This window comes from Scyliorhinus canicula, chromosome 3 (assembly GCF_902713615.1).
Source record: "Scyliorhinus canicula chromosome 3, sScyCan1.1, whole genome shotgun sequence".
Taxonomy (NCBI): domain Eukaryota; kingdom Metazoa; phylum Chordata; class Chondrichthyes; order Carcharhiniformes; family Scyliorhinidae; genus Scyliorhinus; species Scyliorhinus canicula.
Genome location: NC_052148.1, coordinates 18,359,633 through 18,386,575, shown reverse-complemented (window position 1 = coordinate 18,386,575; position 26,943 = coordinate 18,359,633). Strand labels below are relative to the sequence as shown.

At 50.3% G+C, this 26,943-nt stretch overlaps 1 protein-coding gene across 5 annotated transcripts in view; it reads left to right on the top strand.

Annotated features, from left to right (window-relative positions):
* LOC119963843 (transcription factor COE3-like) overlaps positions 1-26,943 on the top strand; it is a 519,394-nt gene that overhangs the window by 486,981 nt on the left and 5,470 nt on the right. For 2 of the 5 annotated variants that reach the window (XM_038793191.1, XM_038793189.1), the window contains exons 12-15: positions 5,465-5,530; positions 7,111-7,288; positions 17,126-17,305; positions 21,208-21,297. In XM_038793191.1, coding sequence (XP_038649119.1) covers positions 5,465-5,530; positions 7,111-7,288; positions 17,126-17,305; positions 21,208-21,297 — 514 coding nt within the window. Of the gene's footprint in view, positions 1-5,464; positions 5,531-7,110; positions 7,289-17,125; positions 17,306-21,099; positions 21,298-26,943 lie in introns of all 5 variants that reach the window. The other 3 variants (XM_038793187.1, XM_038793188.1, XM_038793190.1) reach the window with 2 other exon arrangements.

The window sequence follows — 26,943 nt, the reverse complement described above, 5'->3', positions numbered from 1 at the left end:
AAAAGCATGTGGTTCACTAATGTCCTTTAAGAGGGCGGCACGGTGGGGCAGTGGTTAGCACTGGTGCCTCACGGCGCTGAGGACTCGGGTTCGATCTCGGCCCCTGGTCACTGTCCGTGTGGAGTTTGCCCATTCTCCCCGTGTTTGCGTGGGTCTCACCCCCACAACCCAAAGATGTGCAGGGTAGGTGGACTAGCCACGCTAAATTGCCCCTTAATTGGAAAAAAAAAGAATTGGGTACTTTTAAATTATTTTTTTTGAAAAACTAATGTTGTTTCGGGAAGGAAATTTGCCTTCTTTACCTGGCCTGGCCTACATGTGACTCCAGACCCACAGCAATTTGGTTGAGTCTTAAAATGGCGAGCGAGCCACTCAGTTTGAAGTGCAATTAGGATGGGCAACAAATGCTAGCCCAGCCAGAGAACCACATATCCCATGACTAAAATTAAATGGATTTAAGATAATTGGCAAACGAACCAGAAAGGGAAATGAGAAAACTCTTTTTTTATTCAAATAATATTAAGGGTGGTGGTAGCCGATTCATCAAATCGCCTCTAGTGAATTGCATATAGACTTGAAAAGGAGAGGAAAATTCAGGGCTTTGGGGAAAGAGCAGAAGGCCATAAGCATGAATTCAATAGCATTTACAAAAGGCAAGCACAGGCATAATGGGGCGAATGATCACCTTCTGTGTACCCCAGCTCTACTCTCTCCCCCATGTGGAAACACCCTTTAAGCATCTGCTCTGTCAAGCCTGCTCCTGATCTTAGGCCTCTATCCACGGTGTTTTGAGGAATGAGTGGTGATCTTGATAGGGTGGATTAAACGAGGACACCTTGGGAGAAAGTAGAACTACTGGACACAGTTTGGGAATAGGGGGCAGAATTCTCTGATCCTGAGGCTAAGTGTTGATGCTGTCGTAAACGACATCGTGTTTCACGACGGCGTCAACATGCGCTCAGGAACAGCAATTCTGACCCCTACAGGGGGCCAGCACGACACTTGAGCAACCCACGCCGCTCCAGCTGCCGATACCGCCGTGAGATGGGCGTCGCAGATCTGCGTATGCGCAGTGCGACCAGCGCGATTGCGCACATGCACAGTGGCTCCCTTCTCCGCGCCAGCCCTGATGCAACATGGCGTAGGTATACGGCGCGGAGCAAAAGAGGCCCCCAGCCCGAGAGGCTGGCCCGCCGATCGGTAGGCCCCAATTGCGGGCCAGGCCACAGCGGACGCCCCCCTCCCTCCCCCCCCCCCCCCCCCCCCCCCCCCCCCCCCCCTCCCCACCCGGCTGCCCCCGATCGATGCAAGCCGAGGTCCCGCCGAGGTAAGACCACTCGTGGCCAGCGCCGGCGAGACATGGATTTTTTATACGGCCACCCCGGACGGAGAATCGCCGCGGGGGGGGGGGGGGGGGGGTTGCCGCATTGAGCGTCCCCCTGACCAGCACCCCGCCGATCGCGCCAATGGCACCGATTCTCTGCTCTCCGGGGAATTGGCGGACCGGAGTCGGGGCGGCGTGGGCTGAGAGAATCCCGCCTAAGAGGTCTCCCTCTTAAGACGGATATGAGGCTAATATTTTCCCTCTCAGAAGGGTCGTTGTCGTGTGGACTTCTCTTCAGCAGAAAGCAGGGGAGGTTGGGTCATCAAATGTATCCATGGCTGAGTTAGTCAGATTTTTGATTGACGAGGGAGCACAGGGTTCTGGGGAACAGACAAGAAAGTAGAGTTGAGGCCACAATCAGAACAACCATGATCTTATCAAATGACGGAGCAGGATGGATGGGCTGAATGGCCTATTCCTGCTCCTATGTTTCTATGCTCGCTATATCCAGGTATATATTCATGTGTGTATGGTCACTTAACAAATATTTCTCACCATTTTACATCCTCGGCAGTTAACGCACTCAATTATCAATAAGAACTTGCATCCTTTCGTTGGTATATCTTCATATGAAGTACAGATACATATTGGTACAATAGCAGTTATATAACTGGACCAGTAATCCAGAGCACTTCCCACTGGTGGGATCTTCCAGTTCCAGCAAAGGTAATGTCCTGTGGCAGGTTCCCTGGCAGCGGGACAAGCGAGCCACGCAAAACACCATCGGCGTCGGCGGCATCTTCCATTCCCGCCGACTCCCAATGGCGAGTTGCCTCCAGGACCGGAAAACAGGCCACGGGGGCAGAAAAGCCTGCCCTACATTGATGACCCTGGTTGGTGGGGACAGTCATTCAGTACTCCCTGTTTCACAACCACACCTTTTAAAGTCAATCTGCATTTATATAGTGTCTTTAACATGATAAGATGCCCCAAGATACATCGCAAGAGCGTTAACCTAAATTTGACAGCGAACCACCAAATGAGATATGAGGACAGGTGATCAAAACCTAGTTTACAGAACATACAGTGCAGAAGGAGACCATTCGGCCCACCGAGTCTACACCAGCCGACTTAAACCCTCACTTCCACCCTATCCCCCTAACCCAGGAACCCCACCTAACCTTTTTGAACACTAAGGGCAATTTAGCAAGGCCAATCCACCTAACCTGCACGTCTTTGGACTGTGGGAGGAAACCGGAGCACCCGGAGGAAACCCACGCAGACACGGGGAGAACATGCAGACTCCACACAGAGAGTGGCCCAAGCAGGAATCGATCCTGGGACCCTGGCACTGTGAAGCCACAGTGCCAACCACTATGCTAAGTTCAGAGAGCTGGAAATTTAGGAGCTCTCCCTGACATGTTTATAACTTCCAGTTTAGTTTGGCCACCATTACACCTCTCTTGAGGTACAGGTGAATAAATAAGTAAAGCAGCCTCACCACACACGGGGTCTCTGATGATCTGACTGACCTTAAACCAGTATTCAGGAAGACAACCCTGGAGAAAGGTGTCGAGCTGGAGACCGTTCCTTTGAAGAGCGATGAGCTCCATCTCCCCTTCTGTGCAAACTTTAATACGCGTTCAGTCAGCAGACCGCTGCATCAGCGGATCGCACTCACCAGTTCGCAATCCCTCAGCTCCCAATTAATTTCAAATCGCTTCGAAAGGAAATGAAAATGAAAATAATAGTGAACAGCAGGAATAAGATGACTGTGGTTCAGGCTGCAAATCAGCCGAAGAACAGAAGCATGTCTGTGTGTGTCCTTGTCTGTCTGCACTTAAACAGGGGCAGATGTACATTGAAGCTGTTTGTTTATGTACGTGCACCCTTTGTCTGAGGTCATTTGAGCTCATTCAAATCTCTGCTGCCTGTGTTTTCCACATAGTAAAGACATCAAAGGATATGGGAATAATGCTGCGGGATGACATTCAGGAAGAACATCAGCCATGATATTAACATTAATATTATTGATTATTATTTAATATTATTATTATTATTAATATTAATTAAATGGCAGGGCAGGGTCTCAGAGCAAAATGGCTGCCTCCTGCTCCTATTTCCTATCTTCCTGTATTTCTGTTAACTCGCACAGTTCACCTCTGTGCTTGCTGACCTAAGTTGACTCCTGCTCCAGCAACACGTTGGGCACGATTTTCCCAGCCCCGACGCCAGCGCACGATTCTCTGAGGTGCGGAGAATCGGCGCCATTTGCACTGGCGCATTTGGCGCGGCGCCGATCGCGGGCCGATGTACGAGGCTGGGCCGTAGATTCTCCGGCTTGGATGGGCTGAGCGGCCGCGCGGAAAAAGCAGAGTCCTGCCGGCGCCGTCCACACCTAGTCGCTGCCGACGGTAACTGCGCAAAGTGGAAGGGGGGCTCCATCCCCGGGGGCCAGGGGCAGGCCTCCGATGGGGTGTGGCCCGCGATCGCGTCCCACCGATCCGCGGTCCGGCCTCTTTCCACCTCCCCTCCCCCCCCGGGCCTACTTTGTTGTACATCCGGCCCCAGAACCCCTGTGCCATATTGCGTTCCATAAAGCCACCACGCATGCGCGGGTTGGCGCGTCACCACTGCGCATGCGCGGGTTGGTGCCGCCCCCAGTGTGCACCAGAAATTGAGGCTGGTGCGGCGTGAACCGCTCCAGCGCCGTGCTGGCCCCCAACGCTAGTGCCCGCGCCCGTTTCGCACCGTCGTGAAACGCGATGGCGTGAACCCTCTGTCCTTCGATCGGAGAATCGCGCCCATTGTTTCTCAAATTTCCATCCATAATCTCGAATCCCTATCTCTATAATCTCCTCCAATCAGTCAACTCTGGGAGATATCTGCACCCCTCTGAATCTGGCCTCCCCCCCCCCCCCCCCCCAACACCTCTGCAGTGGGTTAGTGTGAATCGTACCGGGGGAACTCGGAAACCTCATTTTAAAGCATTAGCATGTTGGCATGTCATTAGCGAGCACTCTCTCTCCAGACCTTCCACGCCTCACCGAATATTTGGTGGCATCATTCACCACAGGTTTGGCCAGGTGAATGGCAGTCAGGGGATCCCTCTGGGGGTGCAGGTAGGTATAGACTCCCCGCCTGGGGGAGGGCAGGTTGGAAGGACATGCCTAGACCGTGCCCTAACACTGTCCCCTGACAGTGCCCTCCTGGAAGTGACGACCTGTGCCAGGGAGATGTATATATGTGTGTTGGATGAGGGGGGTGGGGGAGAGTGGACATTGAGGGGAGTTGCTGGTGATGAACATTGGCGGGGTGAGGGGAATACCAGCAATAAATGTTGGGTGAGGGGGGGCCGGTGTTTGCCAACTCTGAATGTCTCAGGGGGTTGGGGGGGTGGGGTGCGGCGATGGTAGAGAATCCCTGAGACCTTTGTGATGTGGGCTGCGAGCCGTTAAACTGCAGCGCTGATCAGGGCACCCGTTAAAGATGGTGGCCCGATCTGTTTGAAGCTGGTTCCCAGCTCTAAGAGGCCGCACTCTGCCTGAACGATGGCGTGAGCCGCATCCACTCACTTTATTTTGGCAAAGAGTCTCAAAATCCCAATGAGAAATCCCGGCGACGTCAGCGGCGAGATTTGCTCACCAGAACTGTCACTTTGCAACTGTTTAGTAAGGTTCCCCGCCGTGCTTTACAGTGTATTCTGTGAAGTAGCTTGGCACATTTTGGCCGAAATTCTCCGGTTGTTCAAATTCACTTATCCAGCTGGCAGCTCACCCCCACCAGCGGATGGCCCGGCGGCGGCAGGCGGTGTTACAATGGGAATAACCCATTGACAAACGGCAGGGAGATGGATCCCACAGGAGCACGCAGCGGGGGGATAGGATGCCTCCTGCCCTTTGTTACCAAAAAGGCCCTATCTAAAAATAAGCTGTTGTTGTTGCCTGTCTGTATATATCTCTGTATCTTTGTCTGTCTCTCTACCTCTGTATATTTATCTCGCTCTATGACTACCCATCCCTCTTATCTTCATCTATCTCTCTATCTATCTATCTCCTTATCCATCTGCTCATCTACATACAGAGCCAAGAGCACTGATCGAGGGGGACACATTTTTAAGCCTGGCTGTTTCTTTTGCAGGAGGTTCTGCTGAAACGAGCTGCTGACTTGGTGGAAGCCTTGTACGGAATGCCTCACAACAACCAGGTAGGTGACAGGGGGAGGAGGCGTTGCCAGCGACACTCAGAACAACACTGGAGAGGCCACTGAGACCCAGCGACTCTTTGAAGGGACAACCGGGTTAACCCTACTCCACGTATTCTTCCCTAATATTCCTGCAATTGTTTCATGCTCCTGCAGTTATATGTCCATTGTGACTGCTTTTAAATTAGCACCCTGCATCTTATCATTCCAGGGCAGCACGGTGGCCTAGTGGTTAGCACAACCGCCTCACGGCGCTGAGGTCCCAGGTTCGATCCCGGCTCTGGGTCACTGTCCGTGTGGAGTTTGCACATTCTCCCCGTGTCTGCGTGGGTTTCGCCCCCACAACCCAAAAATGTGCAGAGTAGGTGGATTGGCCACGCTAAATTGCCCCTTAATTGGAAAAAATAATTGGCTAATCTAAATTAAAAAAAAAAAAATCTTATCATTCCAAATCCTAACTAATCCTAAAACAAGGAGAAAAGCGGTGAATTATTTTAAAAGCCTTTACAATGCTTTTTGCGATGTTTATGGATGAAGACTTCAGTGCGTTTGCAATCTCTGAAGAGGCTTGGTAGGGTAGACGTTCCGAAGATGTTCCCACTTGTGGGTCTGGGTTGGGGGGAGACCTAAACCACAGGTCATAAATACAAAGTCGGCACTAATAAATCTAATAAGGAATTCAGGAGAAACCGACATTTGCTTTCTTTGTTCCCAATATATTCATCCATTTATGTTCAATAGGTTCTTTCTTCTCTAAATAGGGGCTGTTTAGCACAGGGCTAAATCGCTGGCTTTGAAAGCAGACCAAGGCAGGCCAGCAGCGCGGTTCAATTTCCGTACCAGCCTCCCCGAACAGGCGCCGGAATGTGGTGACTAGGGGCTTCTCACAGTAACTTCATTTGAAGCCTACTTGTGACAATAAGCGATTTTCATTTCATTTTTTTTTCAATAGCAGACAGAGATACATTGTACCAGCCTGTGGTATATACTAGCCCCCATAACCAAGCCTGGATTGTCATCTTTTTGAATCCTTCTGTACTCACGTGATGAGCCCATCCTTGACAATGCATCCAACCAACCCTGGATCTGAATTGACACAAGTTCAGACTGAAATGAAAATGAAATGAAAATCGCTTATTGTCACGAGTAGACTTCAATGAAGTTACTGTGAAAAGCCCCTAGTCGCCACATTCCGGCGCCTGTCCGGGGAGGCTGGTACGGGAATCGAACCGTGCTGCTGGCCTGCTTGGTCTGCTTTAAAAGCCAGCGATTTAGCCTTGTGAGCTAAACCAGCCCCTGAAGACTGAAGAGAAACCAATGACGATCATGAACTCCTCCATCACTTACCCCACTAATATCTTGTATTCACTTCTGACACTAAGTCAAGTATTGTCACTCGACCTAACTCCCAAGTGCTTTCTGTTTTGGTGAAACCAGTAAAATGGGCTCACTTTGCAAGTCCCAATATCGAGATAAAATAGATCTTTCTCTTTCTGACACTTACTGGGTGATTGGGCATTTCTCGAAATGTTCCACCTTTGTTAATCCTGGTACCATTTGTTTATTCCCCCCCCCCCCCAAAGGAGATTATCCTGAAGCGAGCGGCGGATATTGCAGAAGCCCTGTACAGTGTCCCACGGAGCCACAATCAGCTTCCATCCCTCGGCAACACCTCGGGCCACTCGGGGATGATGGGGGTGAACTCCTTCAGCAGCCAGCTGGCGGTCAATGTCTCGGAGACATCGCAAGCCAACGATCAAGGTTTGTACCTCTGATTCATTGTTTTCTTTTCAGGCGAGGAGGCGAAGGGCCAAGGCCCAAAGTTCACAGCACAGTCAGAGTTGAAAACTGAGCAGAGGGAATGATGCAAGTCAGAAACGAAAACCAATCCGGGCTTGTAAATGAACGAGGAGGGACGGAGGGCGTAACATCCTCACCACGTTGCCTCCACACAAAGGTGCCCTCAGTTGTAACCCATGCTGCAGCCAATGAGAGAAAAGCTTACCATTCTGCTCCCAGAATGCCTGGATTTATTGGATGGGAGCGCTACGCAAGTCTCTGACCCGAAGAAGTCTTACGACACCAGGTTACAGTCCAACAGGTTTGTTTGGAATCACTAGCTTTCGGAGCGTAGCTCCTTCAGCAAGTGACTCAACAGATGAAGGAGCTGCACTCCGAAAGCTAGCGATTCCAAACAAACCTGTTGGACTTTAACCTGGTGTTGTCAGACTTCTTACTGTGCCCACCCCAGTCCAACGACGGCATCTCCACATCTCTGACCCAAAGACACAGCTGGCTCTGGGAGAATCTGGAACTTGTTCAACTCAGTGAGCCACTTGATTGAAAGTAAGTACCACTTTCCAAACTCCAATTTGCAGCCCCCCCCCCCCCCCCCCCCCCCCCCCCCCCACCCCCTTATAGGGGTTGATCATTGCCCAGGGCTTAGGACTCCACAAACACCGCCCCCATCTGTCCTGCCTTTCTATATGAGGCTGGTCTCAGGGGGTGTCAGTGGCCTATTTCGGGTACAGGTGGAAGGTGATTCTGAGCCAGCACTGTTTTCACCCATCGACCAACCAGCTGGTACATCGTAGAATCTGTTAGTGCAGGGAATCCTGACTGGAAGAAGAAAGATGTTCACTTTGATCGCGTGTTTTATCACCTCACAATTTCCCAACATGCTTTCCAACCAGTCGAGTACTTTTGAGTTATTCCCATTGTAGAGCTTTGATAATGTAAGGAAACACACCAGTCAATATCTGCACAGCAAGATCCCATTAAACAGCAATGTGATCATGGGCAAATTAATCTTTTTTTGGTTGTGGGGAATAAATATTGGCTAGACCATCAGGGGAGATGGGGTGGGGGTGGGTTGTTTTCTCTGGTACTTCTCCAAAATGTCATGTATTATTTTCGGGTGGGTATGACAACGGTTGACTGCTGGTTCCTGGAATGAGAGGACTGTCTGATGAGGAGAGATTGAGTAAAAACTTCCTGTACTCCCAGGAGTGGAGAAGAATGAGAGGTGATCCCATCAAAACATCTAACGTTCTGAGAATGTTTTGACAGGAGCACTGAAACTGTTTGCCTTGGGGTGAGAGTCACAATATCAGAACAATGGCTCGATCATTTAGGACTGAGTGGAGGAAACATTTCTCCATTTAGTGGAATGTAAATCTTTGGCGTTTTCTACCCCTGAGGGTACTCAGTTGATGCGTATGTTCAAGGCTGAGATCAATAGATTGTTGGACATTGAGGGAATTAAGGAATGTGAGAATTGAGGTAAGTGGAATTAAAATTGAGCTTGGGCCAAGGCGGCAGAGTGGCACAGTGGTTAGCACTGCTGCCTCACAGAACCAATGACCTTGGTTCAAATCCAGCCTTGGATGACTGTGTGGAGTTTGCATGTTCTCCCTGTGTCTGCATGGGTTTACTACGGATGCTCTGGTTTCCTCCCACAGTCCAAAGAAGTACAGGTTTGCTTGATTGGTCATTAAATTGCCCCTTAGATGGGGGGTGCGGTGTGTGTGTGGGAGTGGACCTGGGTAGGGTCCAAAGAAGTGCACGTTAGTTGGATTGGCCATGCTAAATTGTCCTTAGTGTCCAAAGCGGTTAGGTGGGGTTACTGCATTACGGGGATAGGGCGGAGTTGTGGGCTTAAGTGGGGTGCTCTTTCCAAGGGCCGGTGCAGACCCGATGGGCTGAATGGCCACCTTCTGCACTGCAGGAATTCAATGGATGGCATTAAATAGCGGAGCAGGATCAAAGGGTCATGTGATCTTCCCCTGCCGGGGCCTCCGTTTGACATCTCATCTGAGAGGAGACAGAGTGCAACACTCCCTCAGTATTGCCTTGGAGTGTCAGATTTGATTTCTGATGCACGATCAATTGCACAAAGACGAGAGTTGGATGCAGTTGAGGCTTTATTACACTAAGATGTGTGGCCTCCTACAGCAGCTGGCGAAATGGCTGCTGTACTGGGAGCACACATATTTATACTCCGCCTACTGGGCGGAGCCAGCAGGCAGGGAACTACCCCCATACCTATTGCACAGGGCCTTACCACAAAACACGTATATCGACATCCTCTATGTACAATATATACATGAAATGAAAAATTGTGGTGACTACCACATTCAATCCCTGTTAAGATTAAGTCCGGCGGGGGTGGGGGAGAACTATATACAGATAGACTTTTCAAAGTACAGAGAGCAAAAAAAATGAATCCAGCGTGGTGGAGGGGAAAATTACGTACAGAGGGATGGTGTTTTAAAAGTCCAGGTCATGTTACAGATTCAGTCGGTCCGGAGCCTTGATCTGCCGGCTGGAGCGCCGCCGTGCTGGCAGTGGTTCCGGTGTCGTTTTGGTCTTCGGTGACTCTGGGAGCGTGTCGAAATCCTCTTCAACCTCGGGTGTGGGCAAGGGGAGGATGGATTGTCCCTGGGTGGGGGCTGCGGTGGGGTGCACCGGGAGAGGGGAGGGTGGCGCCGGGTCGGAGGGGGGGGGGGTGTATGGGGAACCAGCTGGTGCCAGGTCACTGAGGGAGACAGTATCTTGGCGGGAGTCAGTGTACGCTACGTAGGCGTACTGTGGGTTGGCGTGAAGTAGTTGTACTCTCTCAACCAACGGGTCCCCCTTGTGGAGTGGTACGTGCTTACGGAGGAGTACGGGTCCTGGAGCTGCCAGCCAAGTCGGGAGTGACACCCCAGAAATGGACTTCCTAGGGAAGGCAAAGAGATGTTCATGGGGGTTTCATTAGTCGCAGTGCAAAGGAGCGACCAAATGGAGTGGAGTGCGTCGGGAAGGACCTCCTGCCAGCGGGAGGCCGGGAGATTTCTGGACCGTAGGGCCAGCTGGACGGCCCTCCAGACCGTCCCATTCTCCCTCTCCACCTGTCCGTTTCCCTCGGGGTTATAGCTGCTCGTCCAGCTCGAGGCAATGCCCCTATTGAGCAGGAACTGATGCAGCTCATGAATGAGGATCCTCTGTCGCTGTGGACGTAGGCGGGGAAACCAAACAGAGCGAAGATGGTGTGAGGGCCTTGATGACTGTGGCTGACGTCATGTCGGGGCATGGGATGGCTAAGGGGAATCTGGAATACTCATCGACCACACTGAGGAAGTACGTGTTACGGTCGATGGAGGGGAAGTCCACGCTGAGGCATTCAAAGGGGCAGGAGGCCTTCACCAGGCGCGCACGGTCTGGCCGGTAGAAGTGCGGTTTGCACTCCGTCCAGACCTGGCAGTCCCTCGTGATAGCCCTGACTTCCTCGATGGAGTCGGGCAGATTGCGAGCCTTGATGAAATGGTAAAAACGTGTGTCTCCCGGGTGACAGAGGGTGTCGTGCAGGGTCCGGAGTCGGTCCACTTGTGCACTGGCACATGTACCCTGGAATAGGGCATCAGGGGCTCGTTGAGTTTACCGGGGCGATACAAAATCTCGTAGTTGTAGGTGGAGAGCTCGATCCTCCACCTCAAGATTTTATCGTTTTTGATCTTGCCCCGCTGTGTGTTGTTGAACATGAAGGCTGCCGACCGTTGGTCAGTGAGGAGAGTGAATCTCCTGCTGGCCAGGTAATGCCTCCAATGCCGCACAGCTTCAACGATGGCTTGGGCCTCTTTTTCGACGGAGGAATGTCGAATTTCGGAGGCGTGTAGGGTTCATGAGAAAAATGCCACTGGCTTGCCTGCCTGGTTGAGGGTGGCGGATAGAACGACATCTGATGCCTCGCTCTCGACTTGAAATGGTAACATATCGTCGACTGCGTGCATCGCGGCCTTGGCGATGTCAGCATTAATACGGTTGAAGGCCTGGTGAGCCTCGGCCGTCAGGGGAGACAGAGTGGATTGAATGAGTGGGCGGGCCTTGTCCGCATAGTTTGGGACCCACTGGGCGGAATAAGAGAACCCCAGGCATCGTTTGAGGGCCTTGGGTTCAGTGGGGGAGGGGGAGTTCCATGAGGGGGCGCATGCGGTCGGGATTGGGCCCCAGAATTCCGTTCTGGACCACATAGCCGAGGATGGCTAAGTGGTTCGTGCTGAATACGCACTTATCCTTGTTATGTTAGGTTGAGGAGAGTGGCGGTGTGGAGAAATTTAGCACGGTTGGCGTCATGGTCCTGCTGATCGTGGCCGTAGATGGTGACATTGTCCAGGTATGGGAAGGTGGCCCGCAGTGCGTAATCGGTCAACCATTGGGTCCATTTCCCGTTGGAAAACCGAGACACCGTTGGTGACGCCAAAGGGGACCCTGAGAAAGTGGTAAAGGCGGCCATCTTCTTCGAAGGCAGTGTATGGGCGGTCCGCCTTACGGATGGGGAGCTGGTGGTAGGCGGATTTCAGGTCCACAGTTGAGAAGACCTGGTACTGTGCAATCTGATTGACCATATCAGATATGCGTGGGAGGGGGTACGCATCGAGCTGCGTGTACCTGTTGATGGTCTGGCTGTAGTCCACGACCATCCTGTGTTTCTCCCGTTTTCACCACGACCACTTGGGCTCTCCAGGGGCTGTTGCTGGCCTCGATAATGCCCTCCCGAAGCAGTCGCTGGACTTCGGACCTGATGGAGGTCCTGTCCTGGGTGTCTGCTCCTGGTGGCGACGGGTTTGCAATCCGGAGTTAAGTTTGCAAATAGGGAAGGTGGGTCGACTTTTAGGGTCGCGAGGCTACACACAGTAAGTGGTGGTAGGGGCCTGCCGAATTTCAGTGTTAGGCTTTGGAGGTTGCACTGGAAGTCCAGGCCGAGTAGCAGGGCAGCGCAGAGGTTGGGGAGCATGTAGAGCCGGAAGCCGCTGAACTCTACGCCCTGGACGGTGAGAGTGGCTATGCAGTACCCCCGGATCACCACGGATTGGGACCCGGAGTCCAGGGAGGTTCTCTGGTTGGCGGGGTGTACCACGAGGGAGCAGCGCCTTACCGTATTGGGATGAATTAAGCTCTTGGTGCTCCCCACAGTCCAGCAGTCAGGAGATCACGTGCCCATCGATTTTCACGTTGGTGGAAGCAGTTGACAGGTTGTGTGGGCGAGACTGGTCAATCACCGAGGCAAGACGCGGCAGGTCGTCGATGGTGGCAGGCAATGAGGTGCCCGGGGGGCAGGGGTCCTGGTAAGATGGCGGCGCCCACGGGCCTCTCGTGTCGTGAGGAAGACAAGATGGTGGTGCCCGATGATCCTAGGGAGAACAAGATGGCGTCGCCCACAGGCCGCACGTGGTGGGTGTTGAACAAGATTGCGGCGCCCATGGGCGAGGAGGGGAAGATGGCGGCGCCCACTGGTCGCACGTGGTCCGAGGAGGGGAATATGGCGGTGCCCAGTGGTCGCACGTGGGGGGAGTCAGAACAATAGCGGCGACTGCGTGGGCCTGGCACACCGCAGCAAAGTGTCCCTTTTTGCCGCAGGCCTTGCAAAGGGCGCTCCGGGCCAGGCAGCGCTGTCGGGGGTGTTTAGGCTGCCCACAGAAGTAACATCTGGGTCCCCCGGGATTGGTTGGCTGCCGCGCGGCACAGGCGTGGGGTTGGCTGAGGGGGGGAGTCGCTGGTGAGGTCCACGATGGGGCGGCCGTCTCTGCGGAGTCCACGATGCGCAGGAGGGGTGGGCCGTGTGGCCGGGGGCGTAGGCCTGGATGTTGTGCGAAGCGACTGTAAGCGAGAGTGCTAGCTTTTTAGTCTCCGCGAGGTTGAGCATGGCCCCTTCTAAGAGCCGCTGTCGGATGCAATCGGACCCTATCCCTGTGACAAAAGCGTCTCTCATGAGCAGGTTTGAGTGTTCCGTGGCCGTGACGGCCTGAAAGTCACAGTCTCTAACTCGGGGAATCAGGGCACACCAGAAATCTTCCACTGACTCACCGGGAAGTTGATGATGAGTGGAGAGGATGTGCCTGGTGTAGAGCGTGTTAGGCCGCTGAGCGTAGTTTTCTTTCAGTAGCGCCATGGCTTCTGCGTAGGTCAGCGCGTCCTGGATAAGCGGAAAGACGTTGGAGCTCAGCCGCGTGTAGAGGATCTGAATCTTCTGAGCTTCAGGAATTGGGTCTGGTGCAGACCCGATGTATGCTTCGAAACAGGCTAGCAAATATTGAAAGTCCTTTTTTGGTGTTGTCTGATTGCGTATCCAACTGCAGGCGATCCGGCTTGATGTGGAGGTCCATCTTCTGAAAACTTAGTGTAATAAATTGATGCACGATTAATTACGCAAAGATGCAATCGAGGCTTTATTACACTAAGATGTGTGGCCTTCTACAGCAGCTGGTGAAGTGGCTGCTGTACTGGGAGCACACATATTTATACTCCGCCTACTGGGTGGAGCCAGCAAGCAGGGAACTACCCCCATACCTGTTGTGCAGGGCCTTACCACAAAACACCTACATCGACATCCTCTATATACAATATATACATCAGCGGTGACTACCACAATTTCCTGCCTACATCTTTGATAGGATTACTAAACATATCCTTGGGTCTCCAGGAATTAAAGATTAACTGCCCAGACACTGCTGTGAGCGACTCCAGGAGGAAAATCAGAGGGTTGCTGAACAAAACTGTGGGATGCGCTCCTTTCCTATGAGCACTTTCGCTCATCAGCGATTAGAAAACCAAGCTGGTATTTTTCTAGCGCCCTCCGGAAATTCCCGCCCAAAGTTGGCGGGCACTTGGCTGACTCTGAGTTTTCCCGTCTCACCCGGGACGGCTCCTGGCCAGAATGTTCGGCCAAGACAGCAGTCATCGTCTGATGAGACCTTGAGGAATGAATCCAGAGTTGATAACCCAGAACCTCTACAGCGGGATGTGAACCCACAGCCCGCTTACTCAGAGGTGAGGGGGACAGCCACTGAGCCACTGCTGCAATGGGCCAGGGTTAATGATAGAGAGTGAAGTGTGGTCTGCGGTTCTATCCTGAGGTTTTGTTTTTAACAGATCACTTCAATAGCCGGAATGTGCTTCATATGATCAGCACACCTCTGACTAACACCAGCCTTCCGCTCACGTCTCTGTCACTGCCTGGCCCGAAGGAGAATGTCATGGAAAAATAAACAGTGATTATTCTGGCCCGAGACCTCCAGCCATTATTCCCCAGGCTTTGTGCCTGACCCCTCTCAAAGGGGAAAGAGAGAAATCTGTCTTTCAGCTGAGGTAACAGAAATAAATTGGAACAATTTGTGTCATCACCAATTGGGCAAAATGGCATTTTGAAGTATAGCAGAGAAACGTGCCATTGCTATGGTCTCCTCTTATTGCCTGGTCACTTGAGCCTCTCGAGCCTTAATGTGCTGTGCCTCTGGTGCTGCTGGAGTTCAGGGGCTGCAGGCACGGAGCCCAGACGGTTTCAGACAGCAGAGTGCCTCTTGAAAGATCCCTAGCGCTTCTCAGCAGCCATCCTGATGATTGCAGGGTGCATGCTCCAGTAGCTGTGGCCAATTAAAGGACCCCAGTAGGTCTGAGCTGGATCAAACGAGGCCTAATCGAGAGGCTGTGCAATCAGGGGAAGTGGGCGGGGGGGAGATTGAGAGAAAGCTCTCCTTTCTGTCTCAATTCGCGAGCCACGGATGGCCTCAGACTGCCGGTTACGAATTCCTGACCCCCAGGCACAGCTGTGGCTCAGAGTTTGTAATTGGCCCTCTCCCACTTTGGACCATGGCTGCTTTGTTGAACTCATTGGCAAAGAATTGCAATTTTCCATTTAACCGCCGTGTTGAGTTTGTCATCCATCCCCGCAGCCTCCCCTTACCGCCCTCGTCCCTGAAGGGGTTAATTATTGCTGGGGAAGTTTATGGCTGCACAAGTAGGTTCCACAGATGGGCCTTGGGCCTAGACACGGTTCACATCAGTGACTGGTTAGTTAGACGAGGACCTTTGACAGCCAGGATGAGTTAAAGAATATTACAGAATCAGGCCATTCAGCCCAACAGCTCGATACTGGTGTTTATGCTGAACATGAGCCTCCTATCCAACTTCGTCTCACCCTATTTACCCTCATATACTGATTTAGCTTCCAGCTAAATGCTTCTATGATAATCTCAATTATGGCATGGAGTAGCGACTTCCACATTCTCACCACAGTGTCTAGGTTTCCCCTGAATTGCCTATTTATGACCTGTAGGTTTTGCACTCCCCCCACCACCCCTAACACTCCCACAGTGGTAACATCTCTAGTATGTCGACCCAGTCAAACCCCTTCAGCATGTTAAAGGGGCTGGATTCTCCGTTTTGCGAAGCCGGAAGCGGGATTTGCGATCAGGCGGGGAATCCAGCTTCGGAGGCACCAATCCCATTCCGATGCTCCAGTCCCCCGCTGGCGGCGGCATCATGGCTCACGCCCTGCATCCTATTAACGAGCCAGGCCGGCATGATTCTCCAGGCCTCTGGGCCGGGATTCACCTGGGCGAGAATTAGTGCAAGTATTTCCCAATGTGGCCCTGATGTGGTGGGCCTCGCGGGGTAACTCTTTAAGGGAGTTGCCCCCAAAATCCATTGGCGGGATCTTTCTCTCCATAATGCAAATCCTGCCCACCCCCACCTGCATCAGACCCCTCCACCGCCTTACCCCTATCAGATAGCCCCTCAATTACAGAGGCCCACAATTACAGAAACCTGTGACTTCCTGGAAAGCGAAAACCAGTCGGTTAAATTCAAAGCCCCTCAGGTCTTTGATCTGCAAGCCTTTCATTAATATCTATGTGAAAGTGCTTTAACTCGGCTGTGATTGACAGTTCCCACAAGCACATCTAGCTGTCTGCATTGTTTCGTTCATCTCCCTTCAGGTTTGAATGGTTTTCAGCTGTGAAACTAACCTGATAATTTCCTTAAGTGCTCTCACTTCGTTTTGTTTCTCTGCAGAAAGCACTAAAATGTCTTTGATGTGGTCCAGGAGCTGTCAATCACAGCTGGTTGTTAATAAACATTATGGTCAGTTTCACATCTGGGTGAGGGTGGGGCGGAGAATCCCACCCATTTATTGGAAAGCAATCCAGACGTTGTGAAAGGCAAGACATAAATACTATTTTTTCCTCTTTCTTTTATATATAAAAGAAAGAGGAAAAAATAGTATTTATGTCTTGCCTTTCACAACGTCTGGATTGCTTTCCAATAAATGGGTGGGATTATAGATGTGTGCCCTCATCATTGTAACTCCCGTGCTGTGCGTCTTCATGTATCTGTACATGATACACTTGCACTGTGTACAATCTGCATGGTATTATGGTCGGAGGTTATTTGCTTTGGAACAGATGAAGCTGAGGAAAAAGTTAATTGAGGTGAAGAGAATGATGACAGACCTAATGAATAGCCAGGACCTATTTCTGTGAACATTCACCAGCGGACATAGATTGAAAGTTATTGGTCGAAGGATTGGGGAGGAGATGAGGGAGAATATTTTCACCCAGAAGGTGATGAGGGTTTGGACCTCACTGTCTGAAAGGGGAGTAATAGCAGGAATCCTCATTGCGTGTACAACATAATTAGATAAGCATTGGAAATGTCGTTACCTACAGGGCCAAGCGTGCAATTAGGCTGGATGGATTGTTTTCGACCTGCACGGACATTGTGGGCAGAATGGCCTCCTTCTCTCCTGTAGAATCTATGTTTCTATGTTTATTTTTCATGCAGGTTACTCCCGTAACACCAACAGTGTCTCCCCCAGGGGCTACGTGACCAGCTCAACCCCCCAGCAGTCCAGCTACAACACCGGCAGCATGAATGGATACGGGAATGCCGGGATGACTAATCTGGGAATACCGGGCTCTCCGAGCTTCCTGAATGGTTCGACTGCCAACTCTCCTTATGCCAGTAAGTTGTACAAAGCTCCGCCACTGACCTTCGAGGACCAAAGGGCCGAATTAACAATATTTTCTGACTTGAGAAGGGACTGGGAGATGAGGACAGGGAGGTTAATTATTGACCAGGGGGTTGATGATGTGAGATGAGTGATATTCAGTGGGATGCCAATTAAACATGTATCTCTCCCAATCAGTAGAAACCAGGAGTGAAGCATCTGACACGCACATGATCCAATTTGCGCTCGCGTCCGATTCAAAATCACCCTGATTTCCAATACCTTATTGACTATGTGGCGTTAATTGTGAGAGTATTCATGGTCTGTGCCAATGCATAGCAACCATTCTAATCCATGTTGAGCTGTTGCCATTGTGGTTTTTATTATTCATGATTTCCCCATTGTTCATGCCATCTCTTTCCTTACCCTTTGCCCCGTCACTCCAATCCTCGCACTCCTTCGAGATGTCAGAGGCATAAGGATCTTTGAGTGTAGAACTGAACTGGATCTCACAAACCATAGGAGTTGGGCCTTGTGTATTTTTGACCATAGTTTGCTTGCGTTTCTTTCCTGAGTTCACTAGCTCATTACTGGGGGTGGGGGGTGGAAACCACTCAAGCTGATGGACCTCAGAGACCTGGGGACCAGTCGGTGGCCATTTCACCCTCATATTGGAGTTTTTCCTATCGTCAGTGCAGTGATTTATTTGAAAGAGCGCCAACCAGGAATAATGTGTGCTCGTCTGGGAGGCAGGCAGTACCAAAGCTAAACCAGGGTGGAGCGTTGACACGCAATTCAACTGTGCAGAGCATCTCAGCCCACCCCCTGTCCTATCCTCCTCACACCTGGACCTATACATATACTAGCCAGTGCCAGTCACCCAATAACTGTCATAAGGTGAGAGGCCTTGATGTGACTTTCCACTCTTGTTAGTCCAGGGTCTGCAGGACATTGTAGCTACGTCATGACGATGCTGAACCTGGTTAAGGTCAGCTAACTCAGGAGAAAGTGAGGATCCAGCCTCGGACTGTCCTGATCTGCGTGACTTGATACAACACAGGACTGCACCAATACCAAACATTGTGGAAGTTTTAGCTGACCCACTGGATCTGCTGTTTGAATGATCTGTCTGCCCTGGCCAGGGGAAACCATGGAAAAGTGATAAATCTAACTAAACCTAGTCAAGGGAGCATTTTGCCAAAATATCTGAAAGTTAGCAGTGCAGAGGTCATGACAGGACAAGTCAATAAGACTCTCAATACAAGATCCTTGGCTTCATTAGTCAAACAACACAAAAGTAAGGGAGTTATATTAACCCCTTATTGATCATTGGTTGGGCCTCAGCTGGACTATTGTGGTGAATTCTGATCATGGCACTTTGCAATAATGTCAAGACCTTGGAGAGGGTGTGGGTGAGGCTGACTATTCTGGCCCTGGGGATGAGGAACTTGGGTTGTGCCGAGAGGCTGAGATTGTTCTCCTGAGAGCAGAGAAGGTTAAGCAGAGATTTAGATAAAAATTTGAAGAAGAAAAGAAATGCTGAGCTGAAGGTAGCTAGGAGAGTGGGTAGATTTGTCGAGCCACAATGGGCTAAATAGTATCTTTCAATGATAACGTCCACAAATGCGAGCATTGAGAAACTGAGTTTGCTTTAGAGAGCAAAGCTGATTCCCAACTAAATAAATCTGTGTTAGATCAATGAACTGTAATAAAATGGAAAGTTCTGGAAAAGCTCAGCAGGCCTGGCAGCATCTGTGGAGAGAGAAACAAGAGTTAACGTTTCGAGTGTAGGTGTCTCTTCTTCAGAACTCCAAAGTTGGGACATATTGGATTCGACACGTTAACTCTGTTCCTCTCGACGCAGGTGCTTCCAGACCTGCCGAGTTTATCCATAATTTCTGTTTTTATTTCAGATCTCCAGCATCCTCTGAATTTCTGAATTGCGGTTGGAGGTGGGGGGGGGGTTTGATGGGAGCAAAGGCATTTTCTCATTCCACATTGCAATATGTCGCGAAACCTAAACTTTACAGCCAATGATATACGTAGAACAGTAAGTCACTGTTGAAATGAGAGAACCTTGCATAAGATATGACCTTGTCAGCAAAATTAAGAGGCAGTTGGCGGGATTTTCCGGAACTTCCTGCAGCGTTTTTTTCCGGAGGGAGAGGCAGCTCGGCATTGGTCACCGGCGGAATCTTCTGGTCCCACCGATGTCTGCGGTGTTTTATGCGGCCCGCCCGTTCCTTCACCCCGGGTGGAGGGGGTGGGGGTGTCACTTTCGGCAGGAAGGGTTGGAAAGTCCCGCCAGAGGAACTAAAGGGGAAGTGAAGAGACAGGTAAGAAATGGACTAAAGACCGCAAGGGAGGTTTTCCAGCCGTTCTTGCGAGTGGGATCTTCCAATTCTGCCGACGGCGAATCACGCCGCGGGTTTCCTGGTGGCAAGGGGTGGGGCCTGGATTTAATGGGAAATCCCATTGACAGCCGTGGGACCATAAGATCAAGCCACCAGCCAATGGCGGGCTGCCTCTCATCACCGAGAGCCTGGAGGAGGGGTCACGGAAAATCCCCCCCCCTCGCCTCATGAAATACAGGAGCAGGTGTAAGTCATTTAACCCCTCATGCCAGTTCCACCATGCTGTCAGATCATAACTGATCCATACCTCATCTCCATTTATGAACCTTTGGTCCACATTGAACGCTATTTGCCAGAACTTTATCCACTCAATTCCTCCGACTATGTCCGACAACCTCCCATTCCTTCCACACAAGTTACTGCGTCTTTTGAACTTGATGTCAACTGCACCTGGGGAAAATGTTAGGAGTCATGCAGAGATCGATGAATGGCTGTTTGTAAAAGGCACCAGAGGGTGTGGCACTGAATCACAGTGACAGAGAACGACCAGAGGTCCCCGCTCTGTTTGCAAATGGACTATGGCTGGCTTGGCCTTTCAAAAGTCACTAGAGGTGCAACTGGTCTGCCTGTACCACCTTCAGTGCACCCCACCACCCCTCACCGCCCACCCTGCCAACCCTAAACCATGAAAGAGTGTACTTTGGATGAGTACGGAATTGGTTTCAGCATTGACACCTGCCGCAGTTGAATTGCCGCTGACTCTTAAGTTCGCACGCAAGGCGTTGATGCACTGTGTGGAACATTAAGCACAGGGAGAGGACATACAGCCCCTCATGCCTGCGCCCAAACCACAACCTTAACCTTAACCCTAACTGTTGGTTCCACATTCCTGGATATCATTGCCTGACAAAGGTCTATCAATCTCCGTCTTCAAAGCTCCGATACACCCCCAGCATCTACAGTGTTTCGGGAGGAGGTTCAAATGTCCAGTGCCCTTCATGTGCACAAATACTGCTTGATTTCTCTCCGAAGTGGCTGAACTCTCATTTTGAAATGATGTTCTTTCATGGTTTCTCTCCATTCCCCAAATGAGCACCTTGAACATTTTTGAAACAACACGATTGGATCACCCTTCAATCTCACAAACTCATGAGAATGTAAACCGAGTTTATGCAACCTGTCCTAATAATTAAACTCCAATGTCAATCTGGTGGATCTGCACTGCGGCTCCCTTTCCAGGATCAACTTAGCCACTTCCTGATGAGCAAAGGCCCGAGACCTGATCGCAGTACTCCAGCTGGAGGTAATTGGAGGGTTGGATGAGACGAGAAGGGAATGTGGGGCAGGGAGAAGAGTAACTTTACTCAGAGTCACCTGAGGCAATCTGCAGCTTAACTCCCTTAACCGCTATGAATGCTAACGTGTATTCCCTTCATATCTGTCTTCTGTTTCAGTCATGCCGTCCAGCCCTCCTTTGACGGCATCCTCCATCACCCTCTCTTCCAATGGTAACACTGCCCCAGGCATTTTCTCATTCTCTCCTGTCAATATGATCTCTGCAGTGAAACAGAAGAGCGCCTTTGCCCCTGTCGTTAGGCCTCAGGCCTCTCCGCCCCCTAGCTGCACCGGCTCCAATGGGAACAACCTGCAAGGTGAGCTAAAGCTGCCACGTTCAAATGTATTTCTTCTTTATTTTTAAGTTTACACTTCAAGGGCCTTTTACCTTTTTTTTGTCTGCAGTTATTTCAGGCAAATAAAACCACAAGGTTGGGGATGGTGGGGGAGTGTGGGGACAAAATGCTAGGCGCGAAAGGTCAGAGGTAAGCTTATGGATTAGTAGGCCACACTTGAGTCCCATGATGGAGACGTTCCCATTAGGATTGTGGGCAAGAACGGCTCAACTTGCTCGATGTAGGTGAGTCACTTAGAGAGTGACTGTACATTACACGGGAGGAGTTACTATCGTGTAGGACTTTTGCGAGATTGTAGTAAAGCAGTCGCAGGAAAGATGTGGCCTAGGTCACATCCTTGAGTCTGTTGGAAGTTGTTGAACAGCAAAGGACTTTTTTTTAATTTCACGCTGGCACAATAGTTAGCACTGCTGCCTCACAGGGAGCCGGGAGCCGGGTTAAATTCTGGCGTTTCCGTGACTTTTTTTTATTTGTTCTTGAGGTGTTGGCGTCGCTGGCTGGGCCAGCATTTGTTGCCCGTCCCTAATTGCCCTTGAACTGAGTGGCTTGCTAGGCCATTTCAAAAGGGGGCAGTTGAGCGTCAACCGCATTGATGTGTGGGTCTGGAGTCACATGTAGGCCAGACTGGGTAAGGACGGCAGATTTCCTTCCCTGAAGAGCATTAGTGAACCGGATGGCTTTTTACGACAATCAGCAATGATTTCATTATACTTCTAATTCCACATTTTTATTGAATTCAAATTTCACCACCTGCCATGGTGGGATTTAAACCTGGGACACCAGGGCATTCCAGTAGGTCTCTGGATTACGAGTTAGCACAGGGCTAAATCGCTGGCTTTGAAAGCAGACCAAGGCAGGCCAGCAGCACGGTTCGATTCCCGTAACAGCCTCCCCGAACAGGCGCCGGAATGTGGCGACTAGGGGCTTTTCACAGTAACTTCATTTGAAGCCTGCTCCTGACGATAAGCGATTTTCATTTCATTTTCATTTCACAATACCACTACGCCACTGTTTTTGTGGAATTTGCACGTTCTCCCTGTGTCTGGGTGGGTTTCCTCCATGTGCTCCAGTTTTCACCCACAGTCCAAAGATGTGCAGGTTAGGTGGAGTTAAGGGGATAGGGCGGGTGAGTGGGCCCAGGTCGGGTGCTCTTTTGGAGGGTCGATGCAGTCTCAATGGGCTGAATGGCCTCCTTCTGTAGGGATCCTATGATTCTTTGATCCTGCCTAATGGGAGTCTGCCTCCCACAATCCCCACCCCACCATATCTCATGGTTACTCTTGGTTTTGCTTTATTTCTTCCTGCTCCTGAATGTGCTGTGCTTTGCTCAACTCCTCAAGTGACAGCAATTCTTCACCACCTCACCCAAGACCTCATGTATAAATCTGAAGAGGGAGTGTCAGCAGGTCATTGAGGTAATTCCAAAGACAGAATTGCATAGACAGTCGCTTAACAGAACCTGAAAATATTGCTGACAAAGAGAGATATGCTGCTGAATCCTTTCATCCGGACAAAGGTAAGAATGCCAAATTTCAAATAATCACAATTTATACGTTGTCCATGGCAACCCCTCAGCCAATAGGAGTCAGCTTGCCAACCAATCAAACCCTTTTCTCTTGCAGTATAAATTATTGTGATCCTTTGAAATTTGGCATTCTTGTGTTTGTCCTGGTGAGTGTATGATGAAAAGTTTGGGAACATGTCTGTTGAGACTGTGCCCCACAGAAGCAGGCCTTTTGACCTAATTAATCCATGTGCCATTTTTCACAACCTTCTGCGGACAATGTTGGCAACAGGGGCAGCAGGGTAGCATGGTGGTTAGCATAAATGCTTCACAGCTCCAGGGTCCCAGGTTCGATTCCCGGCTGGGTCACTGTCTGTGTGGAGTCTGCACGTCCTCCCCCTGTGTGCGTGGGTTTCCTCCGGGTGCTCCGGTTTCCTCCCACAGTCCAAAGATGTACGGGTTAGGTGGATTGGCCATGCTAAATTGCCCGTAGTGTCCTAATAAAAGTAAGGTTAAGGGGGGGTTGTTGGGTTACGGGTATAGGGTGGATACGTGGGTTTGAGTAGGGTGATCATGGCTCGGCACAACATTGAGGGCCGAAGGGCCTGTTCTGTGCTGTACTGTTCTATGTTCTATGTTCTAACATTGCCACGGCCACAATTGCTGTCCATTGCTCCTTGCCCTGAGAAGATGGTGGGGATCTTCTATTAGTAATTCCAGCTTGAGGCTTTCCTGCAGAGGTCATTGAGATTTAGTTTAATAATACAGAACTGGAGTCACATGGAGGCTCTATCTATCGGCTTGGCAGATGTCCTTCCTTATTAAGCAATGGATTCAAGATAACAAATGGCTGTTTTTACAAAAACAGTTGTCCACATCTCCCCTCTTTTGGCAATTGCCTTAAATCTATTTTCTCTGGTCACTGATCCTCCGACCAGGGAAAACAGTTTCTCCTCATCCAATTTACTGAACCCTTTGAACACCTCCATTCTTTACCCTCTTTGATCTAGCAAGAGCAATGACAACTTTGCCAGTGTCTCCACATAACTCGAGGCCCTCATCCCCTGATACTATTCTGGTAAATCTCCCCTCCAATATCTTCCCAAAGTATCATGCCCGGAATTGAACACAAAATACTCTAGCTGAGGCCTAACCAGTGATTGAGGAAGGCTTCTTAATGTCCTTGCTTTTATAATCCCTCCCTCTATTAATACAGCCAAGGATAACATGTTTCTATTTTAACAGCCTTCTCCACTTGTTCCACCACCTTCGATAATTTGTACGCACACCGCCCCGGGTCTCTCTGTTCCTGCACCCTCTTTAAGATTTTACCTGTTAGTCATTTTCTTTCCTCTCCTCATTCTTCATACCAAAATGTATCATTTCACATCTCTGGCTCTGAAAGATTGTTCGATTTTAAGGCAGTCATTGTTCTGCATTAAGATAGTGGTGTATTGCATGAACCAGCAAGAGCACAAAGTGGAGCGAATGAAGGGGCAAAGGGGTCGTGAGGAAGCCTGGGTTTGGCACAACAATGTAGTATGCCAGTAGCATACCAGTAGTATACTAATAGTATACCAGTAGTATACCATGACTCTTTCGAGGCCATGTATAGTTACGCGACCTCTGAGCGGTCTGCGTTCAACTACTTAGAGGGACAAGTGGCGTACAGCCACACGAGAATGAGCAATGTGTGCCTGGCTGTCTGAGGCCTTGCTGGGCTGCTGTGTTTCCTTGCTTTGCGATATTCGAGCTCTCTGCACTCTGCTCTCCTCCTTGCTTTGCTCTCTGGCCTGAAGAACTCTGGCAGCAGAACCACCCCCGCGCATGCCCCCCCCTTCCCCCAAACCACAACATCTAATTTCAAGCTCAGGGCAAGCCTGCAAATACTAGTGGCATACCAGTAGTATACCATTCCGCAATGGGAGCGTATTACTGTAACTCTCTGTCAGTTCTTTGGGGGAAGTGTGTGATATGAAGAGAAAGCAGGGCGTTCCCAGGTTAATTCCCGGGATGTCGAAATTATTTATTTATTATTATTTTTTTCATAAATTTAGAATACCCAATTCGTTTTTTTCCAATTAAAGGGACAATTTAGCATGGCCAATCCACCTGCCCTGCATATCTTTTGGGTTGTAGGGGCGAAACCCACGCAAACATGGGGAGAATGTGCAAACTCCACATGGACAGTGTCCCAGAGCCGGGATCGAACCTGGGACCTCGGTGCCGTGAGGCAGCAGTGCTAACCACTGTGCCACCCTCATGCCCGGATGTCAAAATTATTAATGTCACATGGGTACTCGGTCTGCTTTGCCATTGTTGTGCTGCCAAAAAAAATAAGCCCACCAGGGTTTCTGCCCCGGATGGCGAGTCAGCGACGCTGCCCACTGATCATTCTCTCCCCTCAGCCCCATACTCTGTCTGAAGGTGCAAATACGTGGAGAGTGTGCGAGTGCAGGACCGGACCCTCCTTACGATGCACCTCTCACGACTGTTGAGTTGCCTGCCAACCTTCCCATCCAGACTGACCAATTGCGAAAAGTGGAGAGTTAGCAACTTTAGCTCAGGCTTTGGGTTCAAATCCAGACACGGGGAGATCCAGTGCCAGGGACCAGAGTTCGATTCCAACCTCAGGCGGCTGTCTCTGTGGGATCATCAGAAAGGTGACTATTGCCCTTGGCACAGTGCCATGTAACCAGCGCTCACAAAAACATTGGAGTGGAAACAGAAAAGTAGTGTACCAGTGAATGATCCCCAACCCCCACATATACTTAGTGCACATTTTCAACAAAAAGGCAGCTGATGACAGACTCTCGCCTATCACAGGTCTATTTGTCTCTTGTTCTTGTCTATCTATCTTTCTTTCGTCTGATATCTATTAATATTTTCTCAACTTTCTTGTGCCTCGTCCCAGTCCCCGTGAAATTGATATTCAAGTACTTTCTTATCCCTAATCATGGCCTGTCACCTCACAAAGTCCTCCCATCCTTCAGATACATCTTTTGTTCTTTATTAAGCCCAGTCTTCACCATGTCACTTTAGCCATGGCTCTTCGTGCCAGAGGTGAAAATGAAAATGAAACAAAAATCGCTTATTGTCACAAGTAGGCTTCGAATAAAGTTACTGTGAAAAGCCCCTTTTCCTTTATTACAATTTTTACTCAACTTTTCACATGTTAATCAGGCTTTTCTGTTTCAAAGCTACTCTTTTTTTCTATATTCTTTCATGGTTACGTGCATGTCGTTGGCAATCCAACATATTTGATAGAAACATCCCAGTGATTCATTACCAGGGCTTGTGCAAAGGTTATCGCCAAATCAATCAGCTTTGAGTAATTTGATTGCTGTTTAATGCCATGAGAACACCTCCATCAGCTGTGGTTATACATGTCTACTATTACCAGGGCCAATTGTCCCGATTTAACGGGATTGTCCCATGATTGGGGTGGTTGCTCAGTGTGACTGGCTTTTTGAAGCCTGGCTGCTATGTTTCCTCAATTTGCGATATTCGGGCTCTCTGCATCAGTGCATGTGCACTCTGCTCTCCTCCTTACTTTGCTCTCTGGTCTGAAAAACTCTGGCAGCAGAACCACCCCTGCACATGTCCCCCCCCCCCCCCCCCCCCCCCCACCCCCCCCCAATACCACAATTTCTCTGTTCAAGCTCATGGAAAGCCAAAGTGTCCTGCAAATTTTTCGGCGCGGGTTAGTGATCCTGACTATCGTAGGGGAAGGGAGATGGGAGGAAATGAAACTCGGCACTGTGGTTAGCACCACTGCCTCACAACGCCAGGGACCCGGGTTCAATTCTGATCTCGGCCGACTGCATTGTGCGGAGTCTGCACTTTCTCCCCGTGTCTGCGTGGGTTTTCTCGGGGTGTTCGGGTTCCTCCCACAGTCCAAAGATGTGCCAGTTAGCTGGATTGGATATGCTAAATTGTCCCTCGGTGGGGTTACAGGGAATGGAAGGGGGATTGGGCCTTGTTTGGAGTGCCTTTTCAGAGGGTCGGTGCAGACCCACTGGGCCGAATGACTTCCTTCTGCACTGTAGGGATTCTATGATTTCAGTGGGTTAACTACTGACCTTGCAACTTAGGTGATATTT